This window comes from Hylaeus volcanicus, chromosome 4, assembly GCF_026283585.1.
Source record: "Hylaeus volcanicus isolate JK05 chromosome 4, UHH_iyHylVolc1.0_haploid, whole genome shotgun sequence".
Classification (NCBI taxonomy): Eukaryota; Metazoa; Arthropoda; class Insecta; order Hymenoptera; family Colletidae; genus Hylaeus; species Hylaeus volcanicus.
Genome location: NC_071979.1, coordinates 14,166,056 through 14,180,180, shown reverse-complemented (window position 1 = coordinate 14,180,180; position 14,125 = coordinate 14,166,056). Strand labels below are relative to the sequence as shown.

Genomic DNA, 14,125 nt, shown 5'->3' with positions numbered 1-14,125 from the left:
TATTAAAAGTGAGTTAACTCGACGAGAAAAAATATCTTTCTATTCTGAAAGAAGTCGAGTCCGGCTGACTGCGAGAGACCTACTTAGACGTTATTCGTTTTAACGAAGAGCTCGAGGAAGATGAAGAAGCACTGTACTAGAGGCGGAGAATGTACTAAAAAGGTTCGTGTTCGTCGTGACTTCGTATTTTCATTCATTTGAGAGCCATCGGATAGCGCAGCACGCCGCGATAGTCCGTTTCGGAATTAAATTCGAGAACGAATTTTCCCTTCCAAAGGGAGGTAGATGGCTTTGTCGAGGGAGCCGATTCATCTTTTCCCGTTACGCGAAAGATGAAAGCTAAACGAGCGGACAAAATCGAATGACTCGGCTTGATGCTGTCCAGGTTTATACGCGAACTTTCAGTGGACGATATCGAGGTAGACAGAAAGGGGAAAACGTGGAATACGGACTCTGACAAGACGGGTTTGTGACCGTTCGGTCGACGGGCTCGCAAGAAGCCCCGCGACGCTTCTTGTCGCAAAGTGATCGCCATCGAGAGTGGTGAACGTAATGTGACAAGAGAAGGTGAAGAGATGACGGTGACTCCGTCCACCTCCGATGTGGCTGACAAGGCAGTTTCGACGGACGATGGTGGCAGTGGAATGGAGGTGGCACGTCTCGAAGCCGTCCTCGCTGCTCTGGTGGAAACAAAGGTGGAGGCGATCAAGGCCTCCTCGACCGTGAGCAAACGTTCCGGTAGCGCACCGGCCAGTCCGCGTCGGCTAAGGCTAACCTCCACCTCGACCGCCTCCTCATCGCTGAATCATCACCACCAGCATCGACGGAAGAGCCACCATCACCATCACCACCACTACCACCATTACCATCACCACCACCATCACCGCAAGAGGCACGATTCAGCACCGTGCGACGAGTACATCGAGGATGCTCCCGACCACCATCAGCACAACTCTCATCATGGTGAGTGTAAGCTTACGTCGGTGCATATCAAACGAGTGCGAGCCAACCTCTAACCCTTTGCATTATAGAGTTGCATCTGACGTTACAAAACTATTTTTTAACCGACTTCAAACAAGAAGAAGGTTACTTAATTCGACATCTATTTATATACATATATGTATAACATATAAGAATGAAGCCTTGACTGATTGCAATCAACGTCCAGGGTAAACCCTTGAACCTAGAAAGCTGAAATGTTGTACAGAGGTGTCCTTTATGATGTATACAAGGAATAAGAAAGGATATTTCGAAATTTAACTCCTAAGGGAGTAAAAAGGGGTTGCAACGTTTGTATGAAGAATATTTGATTTGTGGTCGGATTTGCTTAAAACTTGGTTTTAATGCTCTTTGATACAATTAATCAAACACATATTTCGGCATTATAAAGAATTCAACCTCTGGTGGGCTGAAAAGGAGCTGCAAAAATTGTATCAACGCCCAAGCTAACCCTTTGAACCTAGAAAGCTGAAATTTTTCACAGAGGTTTCCTTTATGATGTATACAAGGAATAAGATAGGATATTTCGAAATTCTTTGCTTGAAAACGAATCGAAAATGAAGAATGGTATTTTTTCGTAGGAAGCTTCGATTTCGTAAAAATAAATCGAAAGGTTTCGCTAACCATGTCTGACCACGACTGGCCAATTCTAGTAATTCTGGCATTGCCCAATGTACCGTACCTCTTTTATGCAAACTGCAATTTTTTAAATGATTACAACTAATCGAAATGGACACTAACAAAACAGAAGCAACATAAATTAGCAACGTAAGTAGAAATGGTGAGTAATGGTCAGACACGCTGGTCAAGTCGTACACGTACTTCAAGGAGATCCAAGACCAATTTTCTCAAAATTGAACGGTCAAATTAAAAAACTCTGTTGCTCATTTTCGATTCATTCTTTCCTCGCAAAATCATCTATATATTTATATAAGAATGAAGCCCTGACTGATTACAATCAACGTTCAGGCTAAACGCTTGAACCTAGAAAGTTGAAATTTTGCACAGAGGTTTCCTTTATAATTAATTTCCTGTTCTTTAATTATAAAGACAATTTCGTTAGGAAATTTTTTAGTCCAAAACATTGGGTACATTTTTAGTATAAAACAAGAATAGTATTCCACGCGGGTGAAACCGTGACATGCACCTAGTGTATATATGTATATTCTTTTTTTTTTTCATGTCTCTTCTAATCTAGGCCTTTGCATTACACAGTTGCATCTGGTTTTACAAAACTATGTTTCTCTACAACTCTTCAGAGGGTATTTTCATTATTAAGTCCATTTTGTAGGACTTTAAACGAAATTTTTTCAAAGGAATCGAAAAACTTTTTTGAATAATTTTATTTCGCACACATATTTGACGTATGTAAAATATTTTTTTCATACAGACATAGCCAGTGCTATACGAGTTATATTTTGTTTTTCCGTAAATTTAGAAAAACATTGCCTTACTGGCTGACCTGAAACAAATCTGAAACAAAAAATTGAAAGGCATCTTCATTAATACGAGTGTGGCTACGGCGCGAGCCAGAATAAAACAAAAATATCGATAATTTGAAAAATGGTAACATTTCGAAGCTTGAATTTCAATTTTCTCGACTTTTTCATCTTCTGCATGGTAACAAAATTAGTAAAAGTCAATAGATTTTTAACATGTTTTTTTTTCGCGATAGCGGCACGTTTGCTAAAGATTGTGTTGAAACTTTAAGTAGATCAGTCGATTAGATCTTAAGATATCGTGTCAGCCATATAAACAAAAAAAATGAGTTTTCGAGAAAAACATGTTTCAAGTTTCTTCTATCAATTATATGGAAATATATATACTTGCATTTAGCCCGCTGATCCAGATTCGTACAGTGGACTTTCCTTTCCTTCAAATAGCTCCTGCCCAGCCATCTTCTCTTCTATAATAAATGTTCTTTAAATAAAAGTCGAGACAGGGAGAAAAATCTACCTGTCTCTATCTACTATATGTATCTACTAATGGCGGAACGGTGTCCTTCAAATACCTATAACTTCGTTACTTTTACGAATATCAATACACATATCCTTTTGCAGATACATTTTTGAAGACGTATATTTTAAGAATATACAATTTATTTTTTCAAAGTTAAAAATAAAAGTATGTCCCCGGCTTTTTTCAGGCCAAAAAAACGATTTTTTTTTGCCAGGATCTTATAGTGCAACCCTCGAAGAACACTTGTACAAAATTTTGAGCCAAAATTTGTAAAATTACCAAAGTTATAAAGCTTGGACTATAGGTCTGTTTTCGAGAGGTACGATGGTTTCTTCTTTCTAGAAATGTATTCGAAACTTCAAACACGAAACTGTATTTTCGATGCTCGCTGACACGATATCAGAACAACTACTGGGCCGATATACTTCAAATTTGAACTGTGTATTGAAAAATCAACCTTCCATTGTCCAATGAACTGGCGAAATGATAAGTTGCATAGTTTGTCATGTATTGTTAAAAATTCGAAACACTTTTCCTCGAAATTGGAACATTCAAGTTTGACCAGCTGCCATTTCTAGAAAAAAGTTCCCTTTGAATTTCTTTTTCGTTGGGCGAGAACGATATCCACGCAGAATAAAATGCTGGTTGAATCTTTTATTTCGGTTTATTTGAACAGCAGAAATCATGTCAGCCAGTGACCAATGTTTATCCCGCGGTGTTACGGTTAATGGACTGTAACACTTATATTATTGGGAGAATCTTTCCATCAAAATTTGTATATCCTATTGAAATAGGAATAAAGGCGCGTGTAAAATTTCAAATTAAAATCTTGCATACTTTGTTCAATAAAAAATGATGAAGATACCCAAAAAAAGAAATTTATATTCCTCCCTTAAGTCATCTTTGACGTGAAATTTCTTGTAGTTGATAAAACAACTTTCATCATCGCGAGTGTAGGCGTACATTGGTGCATATGAAATGAGTGCGAGCGAAACTCTAGTCCTTTGCATTATAGGGTCACATCTGGCCTTACAAAATTATTTTTCTTTAGAACTCCTAAGTTACCTCCGACGTGAAACATCATTAGCCGATAAAACAAATTAATGAGACACAGTTTGCTTAGCCCATTTGCAACATTAATGCCACCAGATATTACCACCTCGGTTTATGTCATTATTATCACTGGACTGCGGATCTTTATGCAAAATAAAATCTTTGCGAACGTGTCTACAAAAATTGAACCTAAATAGAAATTTATTTTACTCTGCAAATATTATAAATATGAACTTTACTTTCAATCTTTTTTATATTCTTGCATATTGTTTGCATTTTGTAGTTTCTTGCACATTCAAATTTTCTATAAATGCATAAAGATCCGCAGTCTAATTATCACGCATAGTGAAACATGTTTCAAATAGAGTTGGAATGGTTTTGAGTGAGGCACATTTTGATGATATTAATCTGTGTGTAGGTGGACACCTGGAGGACGTATGAAGGTCACTAATGTATTTTTAAATAAGATCATACATTTTTTACTGCATTAGTCGACGCAGCTTGTTATTCTCTACAGAAATGTATGTCATGTCCAAAAATCATTAGTTTAAGAGAAATTTTAATTTTAACGTTGTTACGAAATTATGACACTTTTGTTATTCTTAGGGGTTGTAATATGACATCTATTTACATTACGAGGTGGTTCCATCAATCTTCCGCCAAGATCATTCGATTTTAGACCCCTCGATTCTTTCTTGTGGTTCTACTTCAAAAATAAGGTGTACGTTGAGGTTCTAACTATAATGATCGATATAAAGGATTATATCATCGCTAAATGTAAGAACAATTGTTAATTTCTCGATTCAGACAACATCGTAATGTAAATAGTTGTCATATAAACCTTTCCTCGAAATAAAATCATTACAACATAACCAGAAGAGCCACGATTTCGTACCAACATTAAGATTAAAATATCTCATAAATATTATTTATATGGATTATACCTAAAATATCTCCGTTGCGTTTCATGATACCAAAATACGTCTCCAGAGAAAAATGTTTGGTTTCACGGGGGACATACTATGATAGACAATAAAATGATCTCAAAGTTATAATTTCCAAGATTTCAAGGTCATTTATGTTTCTTTTAACACTTTTGCTGCGGATGACGCACATGTGCGTCCAACTGAAAATATATGGTTGTTTTTATTATTTCTCATTTTTCATTTTTTTTATTCGGCAATCATATTATATATCAAATAAGTTACCACAAATATATGTTTTTCAAAATAATCATATTAGAACATTTGTAAGTAATTTTTCATAAAAAAAAATATCATAATTGCAGCTCCCAGCGAACGGCTACTTATTTTCGTCCGCAGCAAAAGTGTTAATGGAATGCATCACGTTCATTATTGTTATATTGTAGCTGATAAAGGGACAAATTCAAACATATATAACATGTTAACCATCAGATAACGTTGCGAGGAGTTAATCTTATACAATCATACTCTAACGTACACAGTAAAATTATTTTAATCTGTTAAGTTTTAATAACCATTAACATTCGAGTAAGCACAGTTCGCTATAGTCGCATCTATTCTAAACCATGCCATTCGAAAGCAACACGGTTATTCTTGCGCATTGTATTTGACGTGTCGTTACCGCTAGTGACTTGCTTAACGCAACGTCAAACAGTTCCCGCACATGTGTATATATAAACTTAACTATTTCGTAGATTGTGAAGCAACTGCGTGGAATTTCAATACGAACTTCATTGAAACTTGTGCTAATTGGAAACCGTGTTAGTTCCTCTCTTGTGTGGAAAATATACCACGCTGTATAAACGAGGTCGGAGCCTTGAATCTAATGGAAATACATAATATTTTCGATGCAGTGTAACTGAGAATCCTCGACAGTAAAAATATACAGGGTTAACCAACTTACTTTAACAACTTATATAACTTTAAAATCAATTATTTTATATGCGATATTTTTATATAAAAATTGCATCGTATCGCAGAGGAGAAGATGTATGAATCACTGTTTCGTTAACTTGGTTTTTTTATAGAGATATACCACTTTGATTTTTTAAACGGAATACCGAACTTTTGATTCTGCCATTCGAAATATAATCGCACTCTGAGCGAAAATGTATTAGGGAACGTGTAGGCTGCAGTTAACGTTTTCTGAGATTTACTTAGACATTTACTGATTTTCAGTGGAAAAGTCTCGAGTTGAGTGACAAGTCATAAAAGCGGTCCTACGCGGTCACTGAGACTTTTCCGCTGAAAATCAGTAAATTTCGAAGCGTTCCATCTTGAAAACTAATAAAAATCGGGTAAATACATTAAGGGTCAATGAATTCGTCTTGAAAATCACTATCGCATGATCCCCCTAAAAATATATAGTTCCATTTAAAAAACGAAACTTCACCATCATATCTTTTAAATTAATAATATAACAAAAATTTCGTTTACGCCAAAGTATAGAGCCTATTACATTCTGCAATTTACATCCAAACAATTCTTTCGTATCATCAATAGTTATTGAAATATGCGTCTGTCACACTTTAGCGTGGACACCCTGTATATCGTAGAACACTAACTAAAAAAATATCCATGGTAAATATCGTCTGAATTATATCGTATTTGGTCTCATTTTAATAAGAAAAATGTCAAGAATATGATGGTAAAAGTATCACAACAAAAAAGTTATTTATAATAATAAAAAAGTTGACCGTTGCATTACATTCTCTCACCGACAAACCCTCGTGTTTTCTTCGTTCGCTTCTTTATTCGCTGTCCTTCTCTACGTTCGGAGCTCGTTGGTAAACATTAGAGAATATACGAAGTCTACGATAATTGCACAAGGTCAGTCGCCGAACTTGTGCATTTATGAAGACATTACATTTTTGTACAGTGGACTGTTGGATATTCCCAATAATAAAAGACAAGTTTTAACGAAGATTTACTGTATCCTAGAAATTATTAGCTGTAGAGTACTGTAAGTATCCTAACACTATTTCAATCAGAATTTGAAGCTCTTTGGAATGATGAAATAAAACGTTGGGCATCCGTTTAAAAAATTGAAGACTACCATGGTATCGTTGCAACAAATAGAGTAGTAAAAAATCAAATCATACATCATACATCTTCTTCGATACCGTGCAATTTTGTATGAACAAATTGTGTATGTATAATAATAAATATAAGTAATGAACAATTGTCGATAACAAAGTTGTTTAACTAGATACAATTACGTGATTGCACTTGCTACATATTTTTGGTAATTGTTTACGTTCGTATATTTCTCAGTGTTTTAATACATTAAGATTAAGTAATTACCGTTCATTGTTAACCTTCGAAATATATATATATATTAAAAGACTTTCATTATTTTGAAAACTAAACTAGGCCAACCTGGTGCTATTTACTAAACGATAACAACGAATAAACACAAACGATCTGAAAATAAATCATGACTACCTATTTTTTTATTAATTATATCTTGAAAATGAAGGGTGAGTATTAATCTTTTTCATCAAAAAACACTTGGAAACTTTAAAACTATTGAAATCGCCAAGAACGCCACTAACGTAAACAACTACTATGTTCTTCATAGTTTATTTCCATTTTTGTTCATTGTTAATGTATAAATGAACAAAGGAAACATTTTAAAGTATACTCATGACTACCTATTTTTTCATTAATTATATTTTGAAAATGAAGGGTGAGTATTAATCTTTTTCATCAAAAAACACTTGGAAACTTTAAAACTATTGAAATCGCCAAGAACGCCACTAACGTAAACAACTACTATGTTCTTCATAGCTCTGTTCATTTTTGTTCATTGTTAATATATAAATGAACAAAGGAAACATTTTAAAGTATACGAATATTCGTTTTCGACTATGAAAGTTTACATTACGTTCCCTTGCGTCTAAGATTAACGCTATGTGACTCTAAAAATAAATGTTACTCTATGTGGAAGTATATTGATGCAATTTATATTTTGACGTAGGGTTAGCTTACGTCAAAGAACGGTTAGCGTAAGATTGTGATGTAAATCGATAAATTACGCGCTGCGCTGAAACGAGCATGCTTTTCCATAAAACTCCAACGGATAATGTTGCGAACGTTTCAACGTGTCGTTTTACTTTGGTAATTGAGTTTCAACTTGTTTGGGGAACGGTGTGCCAAACACTTTCAAATTATCCGTGGATATATATATAAGCATTCAAATGGAACACATCCTTTATCGCAGATGTCGACAAACATATATCGATCTACTGAAAGTGGATGCGCCATAAACAAAATACTTAAATGGCTATAATTTTTGAGAATATAAACAGGATTCTGTAGACGTTATACAAACAACCATCATAAATTGAGTTTTCAACGTCGTTCTTTTAAAAAATTTTTAAAAATAACATAGTTGTTTAACATTTTCGGTGCTCTGCGCGAGTATACTCGTCAAATTATTTTTGTTCTTGTAGTGCTCAAGACGAGTTAAATCGCATGAGCTTTTTAAATAGGAAAGAGCTCAAGACGAGTTAACTCATTAACTCATTAAAAATAAGCTCATGCGATTTAACTCGTCTTGAGCACGACAAGAACAAAATAATTTGACGAGTATACTCGCGCAGAGCACCGAAAAGGTTAAAGAATACAGTAATGGTGATGCAAGTGGATATTCAACGGGAGAACGCTATTCTTAATTAAACATATAAACATAGTAGAAATAATCCGATATGCTTAATTTTAGATTAAGTTGCTTCATTTTTATCTTTCATTTTATTAACCGAGAAGCTGTATTTCATCGTATGAATCGAATTACTATGACAGAACTCAAATTGAGAAATATCTCAATTGTCATTTTTGTGTTCTGCAATTAGTCGGTATAACTTTAATTCTTTATCTTGTATTTAAAGTTATTTAGCAGTAATCATCATATCTTTTAACAATAAACTGAATATTTTCATATTGTATTGTCTATACTTTTTGGACAACCTTTTTATCAACGAAGCACTGAACTTAAAACAACCGTTATATAATAATTTATTATTGAATTTAGAAATTCAACAAATATTTAAATGATAAATAGATGTAACTCCATATAATTAATAAATTTTTAATCGATATAAATTAGTATTTATTTTATTAATCGCAAAATATATACTAATACTTATATATATTTTTCCGATTTTAAAATTTATATTTAAAAAATATTCTTTAACAATTACGGTGCAAAGGGTTAAACCACAATTTATAGTCACAAATGATTTGAAATATGCCTTGACAGAATAACGATCGTTTGTTTGCTTTTATTTTAGAAGCGTTTTTACTTGTTAAAAACTGTATACGCGGTTCCATATCTCATTACTAGACTGCGGATTTTTATGCAAAATAAAATCTTCGCGAAGGTGCCTACAAAGATTGAATCTAAATAGGAATTTATTTTATTCTACAAATATTATAACATGAACTTTACTTTCAATCATTTTTATATTCTTGCATATTATTTGCATTTTGTAGGTTCTTGTACATTCATATTTCCTATAAATGCATAAAAATCCGCAGTCTACTCCTTAATGATTTACATTTCTTCTTTCCTTGTACATTTCTTTGTACTGCGGTTGTTTTAATATCGTTCACAGTATCTCTTACGTTTCTTTGCATGTTTTATATCAAAATTGCATCGTATCGAAAGGAAAAGATGTATGAATCACTTTTTCGTTAACTTGCTTTTTTTACAGAGATATCAAGATCACTTTAATTTTTTAAATGGTATGCCCAACTTTTTATTTTGTCATTCAAAATGGAATCGAACTCTGAGTGATAAGGTATTAGGGCACATGCTGGCTACAGTTAACCCTTTGCACTCGAGACCTTTTTTCTGGTATCTTTTGGCAACTCGAGATGCTTTCTTAGCATCTACTGTCACGAATTCTAAGCTTCTCATTTCTTATTCTCTATTTCTCATTTCTCTATTGTCACGAATGCTAAGCTTAGATTGATTTCGAAAACGAGATTTCTAATTTGAGATTTGAGAATCAGGTCACCTTTGCCTCAACAACACTCATTTTATTGACACTTCGAGTTCCAAAGAAATTAAACCTAAAGAAAACCTAGTGGTGACTGAGAGTCACCTCTCGAGTGCAAAGGGTTAATATTTAGTGAAATAGAAGGAAGCATCGTTAAGTGTCGGAAAAATTCATTTGATAAGTGTCGTCTATGCACTGGCGCCCCACTAGTACGGATTGCTAAACCCGTACTGTAGCTATATAATAATCAAATATAGCTACAGCCCCTGAGGGCAATAATGATTGTCCTGCGAAAAGTGTTCTATGAAGGAACGACGTCGCTTTCATTCCTGCGAGAAAAGCGTTAATACCAGGCAGGACCGGCCCGTGTTTTGAGAGGACCCGCGGTCTACGAAAAATTACCCAATTAAAATGCACCGATTTTGATTAAATTTTTACAGAATAATGGTACCATTAACAGATGCAAGACATTTTTTTTACTAGCGGTGATTCAGTTTAAAGGAGTGACAAAAATCATCAAAGTATTAGGTCCTCCCATAAGTTTGTGCTGAAGACTGTGTCGAAATTTAATAAAAAATCACAGAAATTTTCTAGCAACGGTATAATGACTATGCGAGAGAGGTGAGAAACTATTGTGAAATGAGACAGATTATCTTTTCTTCTGACACTTAAGAGTATGTTTCACATATTAATTTGAGAAATAGAAGTATAAATAGCACGAACTTTTAGGACGACCTAATATTATTATTTAATATTTATCTTATAAAAAATATATAACATGTAACAGCATTCTGAAATAAATAATTCTTTGTTGTAAAATTTAAATGTAGGATTTGAATGCAAATTTAGGCCCCGCAAAATTTCTAAACGCGGCTCCAGAAAAGGTCACACCGGCCCTGATACCAGGGGCAAATTCTGGTAAAAGGATGCGCTGAAAGGAGAAGAAAAATCTCTCTGATTGTATGTGATTGTCTCCCTCAGGCAAGGATGAGTTTTTTTTAGAAGACTTCGCCCTAGCTTACAAAGTAAAGACAGCTCTAAAGTGGCTACTGGACGGTGTCCCAGTATTCGTTTCAACCGAGTACTGGCCCTCTGATAGCACAGATTTCAATCTGCTTGATTAGAAACCCTGGTCAGAGTTGAAATACATGGCCTGGGAGGTTCCGTACAAAAATTTACATAGCTTGAAGAACCTTCTGACTAATGACCTTTCTGAAATAACCTTGAACGTCGTACATGTCGTGTTAGGATAGTCCTTGGTAATATTTTACGACTACTTGAAACGGGCTATAGAAGTTTGTTATACGTCTGTTTATTTTTCTTTAATTATTTTCTCTTTCTTTAGACTGATATTTGTGTTGAAACAGTTTTTGTCCCTCCCACCCTCAAATTAAGGGTACATAAGATTTCTCGGATTCCCCTCCCTCTTCGTTAAATCGTTAAATGTCGTTAGAACAGGTTCAACTGTACCAAAATACGTTATTATTCGACACCAATTAAAGATTTTAATTAAATAAAAAATAACTATTTAGTCTTTGGACGATGGTTAAAGTAAAAAGAATCTTAAAGTAAGGAATCAAATCAATCAGTCGCTCTAAGACGAATTTCGACTCTTAGTAAAATATTACGCAAGAATAACTTTTACCTCTCCTCCCACCCTGAGGTCACGCAGAGATTTTTTAAACCTCACCCCTCCCCCACGGGCCCTTACGAAATTAACGAATGGTTCCTTACGATGTCCACTCGGAGAGGACATCCGAATGCAAAGAGTTAACTCTTTATTTACTCAATTTCTCAATAGTTCAATTCATATCATCTTATGAATTTTTCTTTAACAAGCTTCCAGAAGAGAAAAAGCTTGTGCTGCCAATTAAAAACGAACTTCATATAAGTGGATTTGAAAGTCACAATAGGTTTCAAAGCGTTTAATTAATACAGTACCGTGAGAAAATTGACGGGACTTGTAAGATCCGCCAGTACATAAAGGATTAAAGTGTAAAAATTGTCAGAATATTGAAGTTACTCACTGTGTACTCTTGAAAGGGTGAACTACCAATCAGAGATGGGCAAAACCCTAGGCTTCGAATAAATGTGAAGTTTGCCGATGTGTTTGTATCGTTTCCTTCTTTGGAAAATGTTCAAAAGTGGAAACGAGACAAACATATCGGCGAACTTCAGATTTATTCGAAGCCTAGGGTTTTGCCCATCTCTGCTACCAATGAATGATGCCTTCTACGTCGATTGAACGTGTCCGTTGGAATGTTTACTCTTGGAACAACGAATGATGCTCCTCTACGTCGATTGAAACGTGTCCGACCGAATGTTTACTCTCGGGACGATGGCGCTTGAACGAATGTCTCTTAACCCCTTAAGCCACAACCACGTGTGAGACTCGTAGTCGAGTATTCGGGCCAAAACTGATTATCACGAACCTGGCCCGTGGTGTATTGTTCGGGCTAAATGTAAACGTTACATTTTTTTTTTTTAATTACTTTGTTTAAGGTCACATCAACTACAGGGTTATTAGTGACCACGTTAATATCTACAATTCAATTACAATTTATTCATTATTTCATATTCCGTTAATATATCTACTAGTTTGAGAAATTCGTTTCTATTGTTGAGAATCGTCTGCATATTATTTAAAAGTTTGAACTCTACTCGATCGTACTGCATTCCTTGACATTCTTCAATTGAATGTTTAACTGTGAGAGGTTCGTCACAAAAGGTGCACGATGGTGGCTGTGATTTCGTTATTTTGTAACAATGGATTAGATTTGTGTGGCCAATTCTCAATCTTGCTGTTGCCACTTGTAGTCTTCTATTTGGTAGGGTTGAAGTTGTATCGTTGGTTGCTTTTCGGATTTGATGTAGATTCGTTGGTGGCATGTTGGTCCATTCCTGGTCCCAGATTTCTTTTGCAAACATTACATTTTGATCCCAGACTGTTGGAGCTTAAATCGTAGCTTAAGGGGTTAACGAAGGACGAATGTCGCGAGGCTCGCGAGTCACCAGCTCCCCGACGGGGTGTTCGAGAGGAAGAAGAGTTGATATCTGATAGGCCTGAGAATTTCAAAAGTTTACTAGCAGCAGAAATTTCAATTGCAGATGGTCCCATTGTTCCCACGTACTTAATTGCTTATCGGAGAATCTGAGTTTATGCCACTTCGAATATCGAGGTCGAAGGGAAAAATTAAATATTCTGGAGCCATTGTTGGGCGAAAGACTCGAAATACCTCGATCCTCAAAAATAGCCTTTCTTCACCCGCATGCCATCACACGTACCCAACAAATTCTCACACATTGCGTTGCTTTGGATGATTGGAAACATTGTTATTTCTTATATTATATTGTTTGTGATTGAATACTGAATTTTATTCCAATTATTTATATCCTTCTTTGAAATATATAATATATAATATGATATATACTATATGATATACTAAGTGATTGACACTTAAACGTATACCAGCTGATGATCATGAAAATTCAATCAAAACCAAAGGGTTTTCCATAAAGTGCTTTGAGATCTTGCTTTTGAAGTACATATAATTAAACATGAAAGATTACGTCGTTTAAGTATTCAGCAGGCGTATTTTGTTATTAATAGACTGCGGATCTTTAAGCATTTATAGGAAATTTGAATGTGCAAGAAACTACAGAATGCAAACAATATGCAAGAATAGAAAAAAGACTGAAAGTAAAGTTCATGTTATAATATTTGCTGAATAAAATAAATTCCTATTTAGTAGGTAAATTTTTGTAGGTACGTTTGTGAAAATTTTATTTTGCATAAACATCCGCAGTCTAGTTATTAACCTCTTCAAGCTTCTGGTCACATAAGCGATCGTTTAATTTTGTATAATAATAATTACTATCAATAATAAGAACAAAATTTTGATAATAACAAGAGTAATCGTCCCTGAAAAGGTTAAAAGTCAGAATTCTAAAACCTCTTTTGGAACACCCTTAACCTTCTTTCTAAAATAGCTTTCATAGCTATTTGCTATTATACAGGGTGTCCCAAAACTCGTGTAGGAGCCGGAAATGGGGGGTAGCTGAGACGATTCTGAACAACAATTTCCTTTGCAAAAATGTCGGCTGGGGCTTCGTTAAGGAGATATTAAC

General features: G+C 34.8%; 1 protein-coding gene across 1 annotated transcript in view; it reads left to right on the top strand.

Annotated features, from left to right (window-relative positions):
- The first annotated feature begins 453 nt into the window (after positions 1 to 453).
- LOC128874942 (lateral signaling target protein 2 homolog) overlaps positions 454 to 14,125 on the top strand; it is a 60,852-nt gene continuing 47,180 nt past the window's right edge. The window contains exon 1 of the mRNA XM_054120136.1: positions 454 to 963. Coding sequence (XP_053976111.1) covers positions 576 to 963 — 388 coding nt within the window. The 5' untranslated portion in view covers positions 454 to 575. The remainder of the gene's footprint in view (positions 964 to 14,125) is intronic.